Source organism: Chiloscyllium plagiosum, unplaced genomic scaffold (genome assembly GCF_037043375.1).
Source record: "Chiloscyllium plagiosum isolate Xiang-an unplaced genomic scaffold, Cpla_swu_hap1 HiC_scaffold_9, whole genome shotgun sequence".
In the NCBI taxonomy this organism is placed as follows: domain Eukaryota; kingdom Metazoa; phylum Chordata; class Chondrichthyes; order Orectolobiformes; family Hemiscylliidae; genus Chiloscyllium; species Chiloscyllium plagiosum.
The window spans coordinates 35,223,429-35,245,781 of record NW_028270147.1 but is presented as its reverse complement, the minus strand read 5'-3'; the positions used below and the strand labels follow the sequence as shown (position 1 = coordinate 35,245,781).

The 22,353-nt window shown below is 41.5% G+C and overlaps 1 protein-coding gene across 1 annotated transcript; it reads left to right on the top strand.

Moving 5' to 3' along the window:
• The first annotated feature begins 1,863 nt into the window (after positions 1-1,863).
• Positions 1,864-21,273, top strand: LOC122554271 (uncharacterized). Its single transcript, XM_043699028.2, has 2 exons — positions 1,864-2,115; positions 19,916-21,273. Exons 1-2 carry the CDS (start codon positions 2,088-2,090, stop codon positions 21,139-21,141), a joined length of 1,254 nt encoding a protein of 417 aa, XP_043554963.1. The 5' UTR covers positions 1,864-2,087; the 3' UTR covers positions 21,142-21,273.
• Positions 21,274-22,353: the final 1,080 nt, after the last annotated feature.

Here is a 22,353-nt window from a genome sequence, read left to right as displayed (position 1 = left end):
GAGAAGGTGCAAAACCTGACCTCCTCTTGTGCCGTCTTTAGGTGCTGTTTAGTTAACTCACCTCCCCTATTTAATCTCTCCCTCACCTCTGATACATAATCTAAGTGTGAGATCTCCGACTTTGGTCCTGTCAATTTTTCTTTAATTAATTTCAAGGTTCCTCTCACTTTATGACTGAATATTAACTCAAAGGGAGTGAACTGAGTAGATTCATTTGGGGCATCTCTAATGGCAAACAACACGAATGGGATACCTTTATCCCAATCATTCGGGTAATCCTGACAATATGCTCTCAAGATGGTCTTCAAGGTCTGATACCACCTTTCTAAAGCTCCCTGGGATTCAGGATGATACACACTGGATTTAAACTGCTGTATACCTAAGCTATCCATAACCTCTTTAAACAGTCCAGCAGTAAAATTTGACCCTCGGTCTGACTGAATCTCTCTGGGTAGCCCAAACCGAGTGAAGAAAGCTACTAACTCCTCTACTATCTTTTTTGCCTTGATACTCCATAATGGAATTGCCTCTAGAAATCTGGCAGACACCTCCATTATGGTTAGCAAGTACTGGTTCCCACTTTTGGTTCTCGGGAAGGGACCTACACAATCAATTATAACCCGTGTGAGAGGTTCTTCAAATGCGGGAATTGGCAACAAAGGTGCTGGTTTTTATTACTGCCTGTGGCTTACCTACTATTTGGCATGTATGACATGTACGCAAAAATTAACTGGGCTGACAAGAGGCAAGTAACATTCATGCCACACAAATGTCAGAAAATGACCATGTACAATAAGAGACAATCCTATCACCACCTCTTGACACTCAATGGAATACTGAGGGCGGCATGGTGGCACAGTGGTTAGCACTGCTGCCTCACAGCGCCAGAGACCCGGGTTCAATTCCTGCCTCAGGCGACTGACTGTGTGGAGTTTGCACATTCTCCCCGTGTCTGCGTGGGTTTCCTCCGGGTGCTCCGGTTTCCTCCCACAGTCCAAAAATGTGCAGGCCAGGTGAATTGGCCATGCTAAATTGCCCATAGTGTTAGGTGCAGGGGTAAATGTAGGGAAATGGGTCTGGGTGGGTTGCGCTTCGGCGGGTCGGTGTGGACTTGTTGGGCCGAAGGGCCTGTTTCCACACTGTAATCTAATCCAATCTAAAAAAAACTCCTGATTTCCCAAATCCTGTCCACCATCTACAAGGCATGAATCAGGAGTACTCCCCATTTCCCATTGGATGGGTACAGCTCAAACAACAAGAAGATTGACACCATTAGGACAAAGCAGCCCACTTGATCGGTAACAGTTCCACTCCGTCCACCACTGATGCTCAGTAGCAGCAATGTGAATTATCTACAAGATGCACTGCAGAAGTTCAACAAATGTCCTTAGACAGCACTTCCAAACCCACAACCACTTCCATCTCAAAGGACAAGGGCAGCAGATACATGGGAACACCACATGCAAGTTCTCCTCCATCATGACATGGAAATATATCACAATTCTTCATTGTCACTGGATCAAGATCCTGGAATTCCCTCTCTAATGGCATTGTGGATCAAGTTACAGCAGGTGGATTGCAGTGGTTCAAGAAGGCAGCTCACCGCCACCTTCTCAAGGGCAACATGGGACAGGCAATAAATGCTGGCCAGCCAATGACGCCCACGAGTTAATAAAAAAAATAAGATGGTAAAATGCGTTTAAAATGTGTTCATATTTCAAACTCAAAATCAGAATCCAACAATGTTCTGCTCAGTGCCCTTAGACTATGCCGAGATTTGACTGTAGGAGTCTCCCTGGAGCAGGTAGCGGATTAGTGGGCGGGGGGAAGGTGGTGAAAGACTCTGGTCGTGTGTTTTTTCCCCCCATTCCCTTACCTGGTCACTTTCAAATGACTTGCACAGAGGAAAGTAACTGAAGTAGACCCTCCTTTATCCTTCAACCACCTGACCGACACACCCACAACGATTGATCAGGAAACGCATCGTAATATATATTTAAATCAGGATGTGAAACCGCAACCCATAGAACCGGACTCACACACATATTTAACAAGTTCACTTCTGTCTAAACTTGTTTTCACTCGGAATGGGAGAGTCCGGCGGAGGCATGAAAGGTAAGTGGTGACCTTGAGTTTGGAAACAAAACTTTTTCGTAAATCGAATGTTTTTTTTAATAAAACCGTACTAATAATAAATGTCGAGCATTAATTTCCTTCTTTTTAACATTTACGAATGTTTGAACAAGTAACCATATTAGAAGAGTTTTGTCAGTAAATAAATGTATAATGCATTACAGGTTTTCACAATCTAGTGCGAGGACTTTCTCACGTAGTAACTACTCCAATACGTGAACACAAATGGTGAATATACAGTAAAGCGCCTCACTGTCGGGTGATATTCCAAAGTACATTGGATTTAATGGGTGTTTAATCCACTACATTGCACTCAGATTATCCAAGTGTTAGATTTAAGGGTGGGGGACGCAGGGACCGGACTGAGGATGGAGGGGAAGTCCAGTGGAAGAATATACAGAGTCAGATCATATGGCCGTTCTGAATAACTTTACCCATTGAGACAAATTCTGAAACAGATTTACTTCTCTAAGACAAGCCCCCACTTTCCAGCTAGTTTCTCAATCTGAATCAACCCACCGAGATTCGAGTTCAAATTAATTATTTTTTGTTCCAAGTTCGGAAGTTCTGTTGAAAAGTTGTTGAGTTTTTTTTTTCTGTCGTGTCAACTGCTCTGCTCTCCGCCTCTTCACTTGAAATGAGTCAAATAATTAATATTGTAAAGAATAGCGATAAATCTACCATTAAATTATAAAATCTATTGATTACAAAAATAGAAGCCGGATCTCTGTTTTTATTATTATTTTGTCCCTGGATTGCAAAGGTGTTTTCGCTTGGCTGTTAGTTGTTTAGTTTTTAATCTAGAAACAAAATATTATTTAGTTAAGATTAGCATTCGGAGGATGGAAGGACTACACTCCAGGCGTGTTTATCCTGTCGTCCAGGAAACCGCTGTCTTCTGTAGCCCTTTCTGTTGACAGTTTGAATTCTCCGCCCACATTGCTTCTTTTATCATGATAATAAACCCAAGGGGCTGCCATCAATGGAAGGGCTTGATTCATTGAGCGTGAAATTGTAGCAAATTATAACCAGGAATTCATCGGGATGGTGGCACAGTCTAAAATGAATAGGCAACCGCACTTGTTGGTCTCCCTTTGCACTTCCTTGTCCTTTGTGGTTTAAAACTAAGTAGTGAGATAATCTGGAAAGAGTTTTTTTTTGGAAATCAGATGTTGTTTTCCTTCATTTTCCCTGTGGCCGGTGTTAGAGCGAGGGGAGTGGTGTGTATTGACAATATTAGCTGTTCCCAGGATGCCTCAGACCTGTCGTCTCACAACAGCAAACAAGAAGAACTAGGAAATACCGCAGCCAGTTTGCTTCCATTGAAACGGATTCCTGGTTATGTGTTCTTGAAAGAATGGATTCAGCATTGCCAGATTTGCACCTTCGTCCTCGAGGCTTCCAGTCAAATTAAACCTTTTTGACGTGCAGTTACTGATGCAGGAAGTGATGTTGCTACAAGTTCATTCTTTGCACTGTATCCTTATGCAAATCTGTTCGAGCTGGTTTGCAAAGAGGTTCACGCTGCTGCAGGTATATTGTTGTACCATGGGACGTTCGCCACATTTAGGTTGTTGCCAGAACAAGCAATTTCGCCTCTAAATTTGATTCCAAGCACAGGGGAGAACTAACTGATCCTATCTCTGAGGGAATGAAGAAAAATCACTTTCACTTTAGAAATTCTTTGGAAGTAAAATCTTCACCTGCAGTCTATGAACGGAGTGCTTTGATAGTGGTGGGTTGTGTTTTTTTTCTAAAACAAAATCTGGTTACATGCAAATCACAATGACAAATCAAAAATTGTCCCTGAAAAGGGCAGATCAACGCACAAGGAGCGAGTCAGCACTGGCCAGCACAAATAACCTTTACTGCACAATGAGATTGCTTATTCAGACATTCTAACTTGCATCCCTTATACTGTACCAACTTTGTTTGCCTGGGGTATCTCATGCTGAAAGCTGCAATTCCTGACAATTGAGCACATTGACAAAGTTCCCCTAGGTCAACCATGGGACACTTCAACAAAATTGTCTGTGCTCCAGAACACAAATACTACTCTCTGGAGCCGGCTAGTTGGCATGTCTGTTGGGTGCTCAGAAATATAGCTTGTGTAGAGGTGCAGAAATGAAGGGGTGCAAACAAACTATTGATCATGCAATGTAACCGAAAAGCTTTTGGAAAAGCTGCAATCTTTCAATTCCCACTCAAGTAAAAGGGGTCATTGTCTACAAAAGACCATAGACACTGCTCTCCATTTTAAAAAAAAGAGACAATTGAATATGTATAGTTTGAAGATTGTGAGGGAGACAAGGTGAGGAAACAAGTATCTGTGAATTACCATAGCCACTGTATGTTCACTGTTTCACACCAAATTCTAGTCATTTAGCTAACTGACTCCCTTTCACATAGCTAACATGGTGTCAGGTCAAAAAGTATGAAATATATATAGTCATACCATTAAACATGTCAATCTGTTGCTTATTAATGTATCACACCATTGATTGAATAGAAATATGACACAACAAACCCAAGTTCGCCACATTGTATTGCAGTGCAAGTAACAAGCCTTTGTTGTATACAGTATGTGGTAACACTCTCAACTCCGACTCAGAAGTTTGTGGATTCAAGCCCCACCTTAAACACTTGAGTACATAGTATATGCTTACATTTCAATGCAAAACAGAGGGAGCGACATTAAACTTTGGCCCTGTTTTCCCTCCCAGATATGTGCAAAAGATCCCATTGCACTATTTGTTAAACAGCAGGAGCATTCTCCTAGTGTCTTGGCTAATATGTATCAATCAACCACTGCCACCAAAAATATATTCATTTCTCAATGAACATCATGAAACATATTACTTAGAATCCCTTCAGTGTAGAAACAGGCCATTTGACCCAACAAGTCCACACCAACCCTCTGAAGAGTAGCTGACCCAGACTCATCCCTCTACTATTCCACATTTACCCCTAACTAACCTACACATCCCTGAAGACTATGAGTAATTTAGCATGGCCAATTCACCTAACCTGCACATCTTTGGATTGTGGGAGGAAACCAGAGCACCCAGAGAAAACCCACGCAGATATGGGGAGCATGCACAAACTCCATACAGACAGTTGCCTGAGGATGGAATTAAAGGCTGGTCCCTAGCACTCTGAGGCAACAGTGCTAACCACTAAGCCACCACCTGGTCATTGGTCAGTATATATAAATAGGCATTTTTCCTCCACCAGTGGATGATCTCCTTGTGATCCTCCTAAGGTCCCCAAAATCACAAATCCTAATCTTTAGCGAAAGCAATTCACTCTACATGATAGCAAGAAACAGCTGAGTGTATTTAATATAGGTAATGGGTGACTTTAGTGCTGGAGAATGTGGGAACATGTCAGAAATTCAATTTCCCAAAGGCAGGTTTCAAATTTTGCTATTAAGTTTTCAGGATCTTTAAGGCAGGTTGCCTTTGCTGACCTTCATGGTTGGGAACCTGTTTTTTCATCATTAATGTCTTCTGAAAACTCATTAACATTCCCGACCCACTGGAATTGGGTTCATAAGCACAATTAGGTTAGTCAAAAATGTGAAGCACTTACATTTACAAAACCCGATCGTATATATATGAGGTGTGTAGCTCCAAACTGTAGTGAGTAGAAGCTTCTTCAGTTACTTGACTGCTTTATTTCTATGTCATTTCTATGCTCAAATACTTTACTCAAAGCTGAAGCCTGTCCGTGTTGATCAGCTCATGTGAAGTCTCATCTAGTAGTTATTGTTAAATGCTAACAATGTTAAGGGTGAAGTTTGACCAGACCAACAAGTCTATCCAAGCAAGGAAGCCAATATTGGCTGATGCTGACAACCCTCACTGGGGCAGGCAAGCAGAGCTGAACTCAAAAGGGAGCTCAACACAAAAGACTATCTATTGTGGTTAATGTCCTTGTCCTTGTCCCATGCAAACCTTTGATGAAATGCCATCAAATGTGTATCTTCTTTAGGTTGTGATTCCCTCTGAGTGGATGGTGTGGGTGCTCCTGAGTGTGGTAACCTTTATACTTTAAGTGTGAATCCTACAGATGTGTGAGAGGTAATACCACTGTGATGCCTGTGGTACTACATTGGTAGTTGCAATGAAGTGGCAGACACTGACTGAACTTGAGTATTCTAATGGAAATGCATGGGACCCAAAATCCTATGTGACAGTCTTCCGCAGTGGTACCTTACAATGCTAACTCCTACTGCTAGGAGCATGCAGCACTGAATAAGCAATGGTGCATGGTTTGGCAAAATGGTGAGTTTTTTGCTTGGTCTCCGATATCTTCAGAGATGGGTGAGGGTGATGTGCAGAGGTGGAGTGATGCTCCTGGGTTGCAGAGATTGAAGTGCAATCTCGGTGCCTTTTAACTATGGCAGCCGGCTGTTGGAGCCTGAAAGGTCCTGATGGGTGCCAGGATTTCCTGCCTGTAAAATTTGCTGTTTAACCTACATATACTTTTGTACTGAGCAGGCAAGAACTCACCCCAATGCAGAAGTCCTCCCATTTTTATGCCTCACTACACACTTTATGTCTCAAAAACATCCATGCATAACATCTATAATGCTTTTTAAAATTAATTCATAGAGTGTGGACATTGCTGGATGGGCCAGCATTGATTTTTATCCCTACTTGTCCTTTTTTTTAAATTAGATTACTTACAGTGTGGAAACAGGCCCTTCGGCCCAACAAGTCCACACCGACCCGCCGAAGCGCAACCCACCCATACCCCTACATTTACCCCTTACCTAACACTGCGGGCAATTTAGCATGGCCAATTCAACTGACCTGCACATCTTTGGACTGTGGGAGGAAACCGGAGCACCCGGAGGAAACCCACGCAGACACGGGTCCTTGAACAGGTGGTGTTCCTGCTCCTCGGATGCTGCCTGACCTGCTGTGCTTTTTCAGCACCACTCTAATTTTGACTTGAACAGGAGGTGGTGAGCTCTCTTCATGAACCAGAGCAATCCATTTGAAATAGGTAGGGCCACAGTACCATTTGGGAGGGAGTTCCAGGATTTTGACCCAGCGACAGTGAAGGAATGACAATATATTTCCAAGTCAGAATGGTGAATGGTTTGGAGGGGAATGTGCAGATGGTGGTGTTCTCATGTATCAGCTGCCCCTGTCTTGCCAGATGGTAATGGTCATGGCTTTGGAAGGTGGTGTGTGAAAAACCTTGGTCAACTTTTGCAGTGCGTCTTTTAAATTACACACACTGCTGCTAATGCGCATCAGTGGTGGAGGGAATTAATGTTTGTGGGTTTAGTGCAAATCAAGCAAGCTGTTTTGTCTTGGATACTATTTAGCTTCATGAGCATTGTTTGAGCTGCACTTTTCTAGGACAGTGGGGAGTACTCCTTCATACTCCTGACTTGAACCTTGCAGATGGTGAACAGACTTTGGGGATTCAGGAGTTGAACTATTCACTACATAATTCCTAGTCTCTGACATGCTGTGTAGCCACAACACTTATATGGTTAGTCCAGTTCAATGTCTGATCAATGGTAATCCCCAAGGTGGTGATAGTGGGGGATTCAGCAAGGGCAATGCCGTTGAATATCAAGGTGCGATGGTTAAATATTCTTTTGTTGAAGATAGTCATCGCCTGGTACTGTGTGTCATGTATGTTACTTGCCACTTCACATCCCATATCTAGATATTTAGATTAGATTATTTACAGTATGGAAACAAGCCATTCAGCCCAACAACCCCACACCAACCCGCTGAAGAGTAACCCACCCAGACTCATTTGCCTCTGACTAATGCACTTAACACTATGGGCAATTTAGCATGGCCATTTCACCTAACCTGCAAATCTTTGGATTGTGGGAGGAAGCCAGAGCATCCAGAGGAAACCCACACAGACACAGGGAGAATGTGCAAACTCCACACAGACAGTCACCCAAGGTGGGAATCAAACCTGGATCCCTGGTGCTGTGAGGCAGCAGTGCTAGCCACTGAGTCACCATGTTGCCCCAAATATTGTCCGTGCCTTACTGCATACAATACTTGAGGTGTCACAAATTGTCCTGGACATTAACAAATATACCCACTTCTCACCTTATGATAGAGGGAAGGTAATTGGATGAAGCAACTGTAGATGGTGGGCCTAGGACACTACCCTGAGGAACTCCTCCAGTGATGTCCTGGAGGTAAAACGGTTGACCACCAACCACCACAACCTTCCTTTGTGCAGTGTGTGATTTCAACCAGAGGAGCATTCTATCCCTGGTCACTGCAGAATCTTGTGCTCAAGAAAGCAGCAAACAGATACGTTTGGAAGTGCCGAGAAGTAACCAGAATAAGGTGGAAGTTTTACTTCTGAGGATAGCTGGAACTAAGGAAAATTCTTCAGAGGATTGAAACATAATTATGATGGGCCATACAAAAGTAAATAACTTTAAGATTAATGTGTCCTATCAGAGTTCTGATAAGAGGGATGTAAGTAGTAAATATGAGTGCATAACATATGTATTTATGCACCATATTGCTAAGCTATTTAATTCTTTTATATACAAAGTTTGTTTTGTTAAAAAGTGAAACCTTGTGGCATAGTACTATTGGTTAACACAAGGTGTATGGATTTCTCTTTAAACAGTTAAACATTTCTCTTTAAACAAAGGTTATCTAAGATTACAAAGAGATCTTGATCAATTGGGTTACTGAGCTGAAGACTGACAGATGGAGTTTAATTTTGGATAAATGCAAAGTATTGCATTTTGGCAAAACATACAAGAGCAGGACTTATGCAATTAAAAGTGGGCCTGGGGTCATATTGTAGAACAGAGAGATGTAGGTTCAGGTACATAATCCTTTGAAGTTTGCATCACATATTGATAGGGTGGTTAGGAAGGCATTCAGCACGCTTGCTTCCATTGCTCAGACTTTTGTTTGGACATTATGTTGAGGGTGGACAGGATGTTGACGAGGCCTCTTCTGAAGGATTATGTCCAGTTCTGGTTGCCCTGTTATAGGAAGGATTATTAAGAAGGAGAGGGTTTGGAAACGATTTACCAGATGTTACCAGGACTGGAGGGTTTGAGTTATAAGAGAGGCTGGATAGGCTAGGACATTTTTCACTGGAGCATAGGAGGTTGAGGAATGATCTTATGGAGGTTTATAAAATAATGAGGGATATAGATAAGGTGAATTGCAGATGTCTTTCCCTAGGTTTTGGAATTTCAAGATGAGGGGGCATACTTTTAAGGTGAGAGGAAAAAGATTTTAAAAATACAAGGGGGCAATTTTTTTACACGATGTGGTTTGCCAGAGGAAGTAGGGGATGTAGGTACAGTTACAATGAGATAAGTACATGAACAAAAAACACGTGGAGAGATATGGGTCAAGTGCAGGCAGATGGGACTAGTTTAGTTTGAGTTTATGGTTGGCATGGACTGGTTGGACCGAAGGGTCTGTTTCCTGTACGACAGTATGACTCTATTAACAATCTCGAACCGATCAGAGTCTTGTGGTAAAGAAGTGGAGATAGGAGTCATCAACAGTGCTCATAAGTACTGCATGCTGATTCTCAGTTTGGGTTCTGCCAGGATCACTTGATTTCAGACCTCATTACAGTTTTGGGCCAAATATTGGCAAAAGAAAAATCTGAATTCTGTGATACTGTTTGCTGTTGACATCAATGTGGGCTGAGTCAAGGTAACATTTCAGCAAAAATATAGCACAGAGAATGATGGTTGTAGTAGCTGCCAATCAATCATTCTTCTCCCCAGATATTACAGCAGGGGTTTAAGGACAGTGTGTCCAGTTCAAACATCACGGCTTCTTCATTTATGACTTTCTCTCCAGTATTAGGTCACAGGTATGAGTGATTGTTGATGCTTGCAGATTTTCACTTCATTCATAACTCCTCAGACAATGAAACATGCCTACATTTTTAGCAAGACCCAAACAGCATTCAGGCCACGGCTGTTAAGTGGCAAGTATAATTAGCATCATAGAGGAGGTCATGCAATGACCACCTCCCCTTGACATTCAACAGCATTCTCATCAAATCACCCAACATCAACATCCTGGGAGCGTCCAGTGACCAGAATCCTAAGTGGACCAACCACATCAATATTGTTGCTGCAGAAACAGACCAAAGACTGGGCATTCTATAGAGAGTGATTCACCTCCTGACTTCTTGTAGTTTGCCTATCATCTATAAGGCACAAGCAGGAATGTAATAAAATACTATCTGTTTATCTGGATGAGTGTTGATACAATAATACTCAAGAAGCTCGCCACTATCCAAAAGACAACAACCTGTATCAACGACACTCCACTGGCATAGTGTCAGTAGCGTGTATTAACTAGAAGATGCACTGCAGAAAGACATCATATGTCTTTTCACTGCATCATCCATATCCATGATTTCTATAATTCAAACGAACAAAGGCAACAGAAACCATAATGCCAGCATATCAAAGTTTCCTCTGAGTTACCCCATCTGCCTTGCAATTATTGTCATCATTCATTCATTATCAGTGTGTTGAAGTTCCAAAACAATGTAACCAAAATTAACATGATGTACACATACCACATGGACTGCAACAATTCAAGATAATGAGCCAACACCACCTTCTCACAGGCAACTAATTGAAATACCCACATTCTGTGAATTAATGCAAATAAATTATGATATTCAATGATCCTTTGTGAATTATGGATAATTACTATTACTTACAAATAGTCTTTTGGTAGCACAGAACTTGAGTATTGCTAAAAGAAAAGACATATTTTGTTAAATATATGAAATAGGAGCAGAAATAGACCATTGAGCCCCTCAGTCTGCTGCACCATTCAATAACATCAAGGCTCATCCATTTTTGTTTTGAATTCCATATTCCCATCTACCTCAATAACTCTTGACTCCCTTGCCCAACAAGAGTCTATCGATCTCTGTCTTTAAAAAAGTATAGTCTCTGTTTCCTGGCAGCCAGCCAATCTTCTATCCATATTAATATCTTACTACTTATATCATGAGCATTTATTTTCTACAATAACCTCTGATGTGACCCTCTATTAAATGACTTCTGAAAATACAAGAATAGAACATCAACTGGGTGCTCTTTATCCACAGCACATGCCCCTCCTTCAAATAATCTCAATAAGTTGGTTCAACATGATTTCCATCTGACTTTTCCTGATTACTGAGATTGTTTTTAATGCACAGCTAGAGTCTCTTCAACGATCATTTTTAACATGTTCACCAAAGCAGTCATCAAACTAACTGGCATGTAATGTCCTGTTTTCTGCCTTCCTGATTGTATGGAGGAGTTATTAGATTACCTACAGTGTGTAAACGGGCCCTTTGGCCCAACATGTCCACACCGACACTCCAAAGGGAAACCCATTCCCCAACATGACATTTACCCCTGACTAATGCACCTAACACTATGGGCAATTTAGCATGGCCAATTCACCTGACCTGCACATCGTAGGACTGTGGGAGGAAACCAGTGCACCCAGAGGAAACCCACACACACGGGAAGAATGTGCAAACTCTACGCAGACAGTTGCCCAAGGCAGGAAACGAACCCAGGTCACTGGCACTGTGAGGCAACAGTGGTAACCACTGAGCCACCATGCCGCCCATGCAGTTATATTTGCTACTTTCAAGTCCAGTGGAGCCTTTCCTGTGTCTCAGGAATTTTGGAAAATTAACATGAATGCATCTATTGCCTTGTTTATGGGATGAAATACATCAGGGCCCAGGGAGGGAACCGAATGGGGCTCATGACCACCAGGTCTCTTGTGTCTGGTGGGATACATTCTGGGATATTAATAGAGGTAGATGCAAAGATAGTGGATGCACTGATAGTAATCTTTCAAAATTCCTTACATTCTGGTAAAGTTCCAGGGGATTAAAATACAACACCTTTATTTGGAGTCATAGAGATGTACAGCATGGAAACAGACCCTTTGGTCCAACTCATCCTTGCTGACCAGATACCCCAACTTAATCTAGTCCCATTTCCCAGCACTTGGCCCATATCCTTCCAAACCCTTCCTATTCATATACCCATTCAGCTGCTTTTTAAATGTTGCAATTGTACTAGCTTCCACCACTTCCTCTGGCAGCCCATTCCACACACGCATCACCCTCTGCATGAAACAATTGCCCCTTAGGTCCCTTTTATATCTTTCCCCTCTCACCTAAATCTATCCCCTCTAGTTCTGGACTCCCCGACCCCAGGGAAAAGACTTTGTCTATTTATCCTATCCATGCCCCTCATGATTTTATAAACCTCTGGGGTCACCTCTCAGCCTTCAACAGTCCAGGGAAAACAGCTCCAGCCTGTTCAGCTTCTTGCTGTGGTTCTGTTCGCCAAGCTGGAAGTCTTGTTGCAAACTTTTCGTCCCCTGTCTAGGTGACATCCTCAGTGCTTGGGAGCCTCCTGTGAAGCGCTTCTGTGGTGTTTCCTCCGGCATTTATAGTGGCCTGTCCCTGCCACAGCAATGAGCACCCGAGCTACAAATCTTCTCCCAAACTCTGTTCAGCCTCTCCCTGTAGCTTAAATCTTCCAACCCTGGCAAGTCCTTGTAAATCTTTTCTGAACCTCTTCAAATTTCACAACATCCTTCCAATAGGGAGGAGACCAGAATTGCATGCAATATTCCAAAAGTGGCCTAACCAATATCCTGCACAGCTGCAACATGACCTCCCAACTCTTGTACTCAATGCTCTGACCAATAAAGGAAAGCATATCAAATGCCTTCTTCACTATCCTATCTACCTGTGACTACTTTCAAGGAGCTATGAACCTGCACTCCAAGGTCTCTGTTCAGCAACACTCCCTAGAACCTTACCATTAAGTGTATAAGTCCTGCTAAGATTTGCTTTCCCAAAATGTAGCACCTCACATTTATCTAAATTAAGCTTCATCTGACACTCCTCAGCCCACTGGTCCATTTGATCAAGATCCTGTTGTAATCTGAGGTAACCTTCGCTGTCCACCGCACCTCCAATTTTGTGTGTTGACTGCAAACGTACTAACTATACTTCCTATGTTCATGTCAAAATGTCGAAATTTAAAAAGGAAAAGGGAGAGCAAACAGGTAATTAACGACCTGTAATTAGCTTAACTTCTGTTATCATAAAAATGTTAGTGTTTATCATAAAGGACACACTAGCAGGGCATTTACAAATACATAATATGATCAAGCAGGGTCAGCATGAGTTCACAAAGGGGAAATAAAATTTAATAGAATTCTTTGAAGAGCTAAGAAAGATAAAGGGGAAGCAGTCAATGTAATATGTGTTTGATAAAGTACTATGCTGCTTCATAAAATAATTTTTCAGAATGGCAACTTAACTAAACGAGTCCCACAGGGTTCAGTGCTGAAGCCACAATTATTTATAATATTTATTAATGACTTAAGTGAGGAAAATAAACAAAGTGTTATCAAGTTTGTAGATGACATGGAAATAGGTGGGAAAGCAAATGGTGAGAATGACACAGAATCTGTACAGGAATATAGGCATGTTAAACAAGGGGATAAAAACATGAGCAGTTGGAATATAATGTGGAAAAATGTGAGGTTATGCACTTTGGCAGGAAGATGAGAGGAATTGAATATTATTTAAATAGAGAAAGACTGCAGAAAGCTATAGAACACAGTGATTTCGGAGTCTTTGTACACAAATCATAGAAAGCTAGCAATCAAGTTCAGCAGGTGATAGGGAAGGCAAATGAAACCTTGGCCTATATTTCAAAGGGAATGAAGTATAAAAGAGGGTTTTGCTAAAACTATACAAGGCATGAATCAGACCACAGCTGGAATATAGTAAACAGTTTTGAGCTCTTTCCTAGGGATACATATACTGGCATTGGACACTGTCCAGGGAAGGTTCAGTTGGCTGATCCTGAATATGGAAGCAGTGTCATATGAGGAAAGATTGAGCAGATTAGGCCTGTACCCATTAGAGTTTAGAAGAATGAGAGGTTATTTTATTCAAATATGCAAGATTATTAAGGGACTTGACAAAGTAAATGCAGAGAGGTGGTTTCTCCTTTTGTGAGAGTCTGGGATCAAAGGACATAATATCAGAATAAAGGGTCACCCATTTAAGAGAGAGATGAGAAGGAACTTCTCTCAGAGGGTAAGGAATCCGTGGAATTCTTACTGCAGAGGCTGGATTATTAAGTATATTTAAAACAGACAGATTATAGATAGATTTTTAATCAGTAAGAGAATGCTTTCATTGGGGAAAGAAAAGAAAGTTGAGTTAAGGGTTTCTTTTAAATTCATTGATGGGTTGAGGACATTGCTGGTGAAGCCAGCATTTGTTGTCCATCCCTGAGTTTAAGAGTCACCACATTGCTGTAGATCTAGAGTCACAGATCTAGATCTAGGCCAGACGAGGTAAGAATGGCAGTTTCCTTCTTTAAAGGACATTTGTGAACAAATTAATTTTTCCAACAATCAGTCATAGTCATCATTAGATTCTTCATTTCAGATTTTTTATTGAACTCAAATTCAGCCAACTACTGTGCCAGAATTCTGGACCCATTACCTAGGTTTCTAGATTAACAGTCTAGTGATAATACCATTAGGCCATCACCTCATTTATCACCACCTTAGCCATAATATCACTGACTGGTGGAGTAGATTCAATGAGCTGAATGGGCTACTTCTGCTCCAATGTCTTATGATCTTACAGTCTTATGGACTTGTCAGCCCACAGGTACATCGATTTGCTCAGTTCACATCATTTATGACTTGCTTATGTTAAATTCCTCTCACCCTTCCAGCTCCTGTTCACAACTATTACTGAAATGCTATATTAGTGAAGATGAAAGCAAAACATTTCTTCATTTCATTTGCCATTTCCTTATAATCTACTGTTAGCACCTCACACACTAAAGTGAATCCACTCGATTGACATAGGCAACTAGAAAGAGGGACTTAGCCGCCCTTTTTTGTATTTGTCCTATCTTAAAAGTGGCTAAAATGATAAAAAGGTGAAATAATTTAGAAATGTAAAGGTATTTCTTGGGTACATAGGCATGATACAGTGTATACAGTGCATTTCTGTCAGTGTAAGCCTAGGAAAGTTTCCACTGTAACATGTACAACATTTTACTTGGAGATCACTGAAACAATTAAACATTCCTAGCTCCAGTGTTGTAAGATTTTTTTTTATTAGTGTCTTCCTTTATTGAGATGTTCAAATTGTTTCTAATAGTTTATTACAGGAAATATGCACGTCAGTACTGCTCCAGGCCTCAGGAAAGGGCGTGAGTACAAATGGAATTCCAAACGGGAGCTGAGTTAAGATAAGGAAGGTTTTACTGAATGTGCTATTATTGTCAGGCCCTTATCATACTATAATTAAATTGAACTCACACAAAAGATTTGACATATTCATTAAAGTTGCTAAACAATATATTTTATACAAATTGAATCATTGTGTGCAGACTCGACCAGACCTAGTGGAAACATCATTTTAATTTCCTCCCTACGTTGACTACTATTCCCACCCCCTCCATCACCCAAAAGAAAAATAACCAGTTAAGCGTATATAGAGGCTAAAAATTATTGTTCTACTCTGATTTACCCTCCAAAAGACATTAATCGATGCATAACTGCTATGTAAAATATGTAAAATCAGTGACCTAGGTGTGGAAATACCATTCAGTGGTTTATTTTTCCAGTATGTTTTATTTTCTTGGCTAAATCATTAGTATAAATATAAATGACCAATTAATGTAATGTGGCTTTGTTGCTGTCACTAGATCATTTCAGAATGACCATCAACAGCAAGTGTAAGATTGAAGTCAATAGGATTCAATGGGAGAATTCCCCAGTTGTTGAGATCACTCTAAAGTGTGAACGGCAATCATCATATTCCCAGGACAATGCTGCAGAGATCCCTCAGGGAAGCAACCTCAATCCAGTTCCTCCCCTCATATGGTCAGGAGTGGAGCTGTTCACAGGCAGTGTCCAGCCCCATTCACACCTTTTCTAATAATGAAGCTGTCCATGCTGGATAACAATAGAACGTGGAAAGCATCCAGGTTTAAGCTGACAAGTGGCAGGTAACATTTGTGGCAATTAATAAGGATAATCTAAAAAATCTAGCCATCTGCCTTTTATTTTCAATGACACCATCAATGTACAATCATTTTACAGGAGTTGCCATTAATCAGAAGATGAATTAGACTGGTCCGAGAGAGAGTTGCAAGGGAGGTGGGGGGCAGGCGAATCCTGAGGCATGGGAAGAAGCAAACAGGACAATATCTGGAACAGCAAAGCACAAGGGTAGAGAAGTGAAACACGCATGGCCAAGAACTGATACACAATGGAGATTGATGAGTGTAACAATGGCATGGAATGTATCTGGTGACCAGTTAGATGGTTGCTGCACATTAAAGATATGGCATACCTGGAGGAGCACCAGTTGCATAGATACAAACCTTCTCGTGATGTCAAATTGTGGCTGCATAATTCTCCTCTTGAGGGAATTCCCATTGCTCTTTGGACTACATGGTTCGGTTATAGAGTTAGAGTGAAAAGTATCATATTAATTAATTTTAAAATGAACAATAGTAATCAAGAAATGATTGTAATGATAGAAAGGGTTGGTATGAGTGAGGACAGTTTGAAAGGCTAATATTTGATGGACAGATGTATGCTCCATGAGACGGTACAACGACTAACATAATTCGCTTCTTCTTCCATAGTCTAGTGATAGTTCAAGATTAGAATGGTGCTGGAAAAGCACAGCAGGTCAGGCAGCATCCAAGGAGCAGGAAAATCGATGTTTCGGGCAAAAGCCCTTCAGTAGGAATGATAGCTCAGTCAACCTATGAATGAAAGAAGTTAATTTGAATTAATAAACCTTGAAATTTAAAAAAAACTGCTTTTTTTATTATTAACTGCTTTGCAAGGAATGGTGGAAAAAGACAAGAAAGACTTGCTTTCATGTTGCCCCTATCACATTTGCCAATGTTCCTTCACCTGTACCTCCCAAATATGTACCACTTAAATGGACAAAGGCAACAGGCCCATGAAGCACCAACATCTGCAAGTTCCCTTCCCAGCTAAGAGTAGGGAAATCTGCTGACTGGTAATGATAGGAGAGGAGGAGCAGCTGAGCATTAGGCAGTTAAAATGGGATGAGGAACTTACTCACATTTTTCCCACTCCAACATAACTGATTGATTGAAATTTGAAATCAAAGCTGGCCAATGAAACAACTCCACAGAGGCTGGTATCCTGTCATTAACTCACCGTTTATTTATACATGAACTGTCCTTGACTACAGTACTGCCTCATTTCAGTATCCCTGACGCTCCACCTTTTTATGTCAGCCAGGCTTTCATGATTGGACCAGGTTAACAGTCCCAATCCGGGAACTCTTATTCTATGAGGTCCACCTGGCTGACTTCATCACAAGCATAGGGTCCTAGAGTCATAGAGGTGTACAGCACAGAAACAGACCCTTCCGTAAAAACAAATTGAGAAAATGCTGGAAAATCTCAGCAGGTCTGGCAGCATCTGTAAGAAGAGAAAAGAGCTGACGTTTCGAGTGAAACTGATCCTTTGTCAAAAGACCTTCCGTACAACCCGCCCATGCCGACCAGATAGTCCAACCCAATCTAGTCCCACCTGCCAGCACTTGGCCCATATCCCTCTAAATCCTTCCTATTCATATACCCATCCAGATGCCTTTTAAATGTTGTAGTTGTACTAGTCTCTACCACTTCCTTTGGCAGCACATTCCATACACATACCATCCTCTGCATGAAAAAGTTGCCCCTTAGTCTCTTTTATATCTTTCCTCTCTCACCCTAACCTATGCCCTCTAGTTCTGGACTCCCCAACCCCAGGGAAAAGACTTTGCCTATTTATCCGATCCATGCCCCTCATGATTTTATATATCTCTATAACGTCACCCCTCAGTCTCCCACACTCCAGGGAAATCAGCCCCGCCTATTCAACCTCTCCCTATAGCTCAAATCTTCCAACCCTGGCAACATCCTTGTAAATCCTTTCGAAACCCTTTTGAGTTTCCCAACATCCTTCCAATAGGAAGGAGAGCAGAATTGCACACAATATTCCAACAGTGGTCTAACCAATGTCCTGTCCAGCTGCAACATGACCTCCCAACTCCTGTACTCAATACTCTGACCAATAAATGAAAGCATAGGAAACACCTTCTTCACTATCCTATCTACTTGAGACTGTACTTTCAAGGAGCTATGAACCTTCACTCCAATCTTCACTTTGTTCAGCAGCACTCCCTAGGATTTTACCATTAAGTGTATAAGTCCTGTTCTGATTTGCTTTCCCAAAATGTAGCCCCTCACATTTATCTAAATTAAACTTCATCTGACACTCCTCAGCCCACTGGCCCATCTGGTCAAGATTAGATTAGATTACCTACAGTGTGGAAACAGGCCCTTCGGCCCAACAAGTCCACACCGACCCGCCGAAGTGCAACCCACCCATACCCCTACCCCTACACTTGCCCCTTCACCTTCCACTACCAGGCAATTTAGTATGGCCAATTCACCTGACCTGCCCATCTTTGGACTGTGGGAGGAAACCTGAGCACCCGGAGGAAACCCACGCAGACACGGGGAGAATGTGCAAACTCCACACAGTCAGTCGCCTGAGGCGGGATTTGAACCCAGGTCTCTGGTGCTGTGAGGCAGCAGTGCTAACCACTGTGCCACCGTGCCGCCAAGATCCTGTTGTAATCTGAGATAAACTTCTTCGCTGTCCACTACATCTTCAATTTTGGTGTCATCTGCAAAATTACTAACTATATCTCTTAAGCTCACTTCCAAAATATTTATATAAATGATGAAAAGTAGTGGACCCAGCACTGATCCTTGCGGCACTTCACTGGTCACAGGCCACCAGTCTGAAAAACAACCCTTATCCACCACCCTCTTCTACCTTCGAATCAATTTTGTATCCAAATGGCTTGTTCTCCCTGTATTCCATGAGATCTAACCTTGTTAACCAGTCTCCCATGGGAAACCTTGTTGAACACCTTACTGGAGTCCATATAGATCACACTTAACTCTCGCCCTCATCAATCCTCTTTGTTACTTTTCAAAAAACTCAATCAAGATTGTGAGACATGATTTCCCATACACAAAGTCATGTTGACTATCCCTAATCAGTCCTTGCCTTTCCAAATACATGTATACCCTGTCCCTCAGGATTCCCTCCAACAACGTGCCCATCAATGACCTCAGGCTCACTGGTCTCTAGTTGCCTGGCTTGTCCTTACCATTTTACCATGTTAGCCAACCTCCAGGCTTCCAGAACCTCCCCTGTGACTATCGATGATACAAATATCACTGCAAGGGGCCCAGCAATCACTTCCCTAACTTCCCACCGAGTTCTAGGGTACACCTGATCAGATCCTGGGGATTTATCTACTTATATGCATTTCAAGACATCCAGCACTTCTTCCTCTGTAATACGGACATTTGACAAGGATGTTTACTGCAAGCTATATGCGACTCCACAGTGTCACTGGGCCATATTCTGTTATTTGAACCATCGGCCTAAGCAGCGGAGCTGTGGTGGCCAACCCTTCTGGAAAGATAAGGTAGGTTTTTCAATGCCTAGATTTCAATTAAAAATACTTTATTAACCTACCAAGTGTACTTAAACTAGTTCTTGAAAAAATCAGCAAACAGTATGCCACTCATGCCTGGGCTTTTTTTAACACTGTGGTACACCTGTCATTTGACCATGTTCTGATCTGTTCTTCTTAGGTCCAAGGTTATGGATATTACTTCAGGAATGGATTCTACTACAAGCAGTTGTTTGGGGTCCAGAGGCTGCAGATGGTGTCTGCCTATGTGATGACAATGTTAATTTCAGGACTTTTGAATTTAGCCAGGTGAGAGAAGAATGTTGCTTAAACTTCACTGGTTCTTACATTGGTACCCTTCAATGGAATGTCTTCACAAATTTGTCAGGAATCCAGGTCCTGGACCTCTCAAGTTGTAACATATCTGACATTCACAAAATGGATGAAAACCCAAGTTCTCTAGAGGCTCTATATCTTGATCATAATCAATTAGAACAATTACCTTCGGACTTCCTCATAAACGCACCCAGCTTAAAGATCCTTCATCTGGAGAAAAACCATCTTCAACAGTTGCCTGATAACCTTTTAAAGGATTCAGACCAAATTCAGGAGCTGTACCTAGATTCCAACAACTTAAAATCTATACCTTCAAATGTCTTGAAACCAAGCCTCATGAAATTGTCTCTTTTCAATAACACCTTGGAGTGTACATGTGCCTTATATGATGATTTAGCAAAATATGTTACTAAAAATGTAAGCATCGGTGGATCAGAAAACATGATTATGTGCTACACACCAAAGCACACTCAAGGTGTGAATATCATAGACATTCATCGCTCAGATATCTGTCGTTCCCATGGTCTCACAGCTCTCTTTATTTGCCTGCCATTGCTTGCAATTCTTGCAGTGGTGTTATGTTGCTACTGCTGGAAAAGAAGAAGGTCTGATTTTAAAGCCATGAGACAAGACAGTCAAATTTGCACTATTGAGAAATCTGGCTTTTCAAATACAGGGGATCATCAGTATATAACTTGCAGGACTCCAGAGACAACTCCCATTCCCACAGGATATGAAAACAGTATTCTCGGCAGAAACCAGTTTATGTTACGTCCCTCAACAGCCTTGCTGGGTAGTAACCGTGATTTGTATGAAGAAGTGGAAATTAAGCCAAGTGTTTCTGTTGACTCAGTCACATGTGTTGATGTGTCCAATAATAAAGTGCAAGAAGATAGAGTTGAGGAAGACCGTGCTGAGCCAGAATTAGTGAACGTCACAGAGGAGTTACAAGAGTCAGATCATCAAAGGCTCTACATGAATAAGACAGCAAATTACTACAATCTAGTTCCTGACATTGAATTAGATGATTCTGACCATGGTGAATATGAAAATATCGATTTGACCTCGTGATGTGGGATCATTTGTATAAAAGACTTCACAAAAGCCAGAGTGAAACATTTGACAGTATGCAAGAATGATGAAGATGGACTGAGAACTTGTATTTTAGCACATTTACATGAAGAATAAAAACAGAATAATTGATGTGGTAGAGATACCTTACTGAGGTTAAAATATAGACCTACTATTGGGATAATACCAATAACATTATAACTACTTGTTAACATACGGGATATTAAAGCAATGTTTTCACCTAGGTCCAAGACATAGTTCAAAATTAAAGTTGCAGTTCCATTGGCAGTTTCCATCAATGAGAATCAAAGTTCCAGCAAATAAATCCAGAACAAGTCAGGAGAGTCACAAGGGAGAGAAGTGGTCCAAAATGGTGCAAGTTCTATTATTCTCTTGATAACTTTGAATGTTTGTCAAGTATAATCCAATTGGAAGTGTGGACTGTCTTTATGGAAGGCACCAATAGTTCAGTCTAGGAATTTGAACCTATTTTACACTAACTCACCTAGGGTACTGAGTGTATTTGGGAGTGAATGCTAAGTTTGTAGCCCATTTGATTGAAATTAACAGAGAGCACAATTTGAATTTACACAACTCACATTAAGGCTAAAATAGACGCTCACCAGTTTGATCAGAACTCTATACCATGTTTATAGTGGCTCATTGTTTAAATTTAATAATCAGTACCATGAGAAAAAAGTCTTGTCTTTTCATGCTGTCATCATTTCTTAAACTGAAATCTTACATGCAATACTTTCTGACAGGTGAAACTGCCTGTTTGACCAGTTCAACAAGATATTTGGAATGAACCTCCATCCGATCCATGGTGGCACAGTGGTTAGCACTGCTGCCTCACATGCCAGAGACCCGGGTTCAATTCCTGCCTCAGGTGACTGACTGTGTGGAGTTTGCACGTTCTCCCCATGTCTGTGTGGGTTTCCTCCGGGTGCTCCGGTTTCCTCCCACCATCCAAAGATGTGCAGGGTCAGGTGAATTGACCATGCTAAATTGTCTGTAGTGTTAGGTAAGGGGTAAATGTAGAGGTAGGGGTGGGTTTCGCTTCGGCGGGTCAGTGTGAACTTGTTGGGCCGAAGGGCCTGTTTCCACACTATAATCTAATATATGTCAAGCATATTTCATGAATTTATGTTATAATGACAGAACATTAATATTCAGTACATTATCCAAGTAGCCATACCAAAGTCATATCGG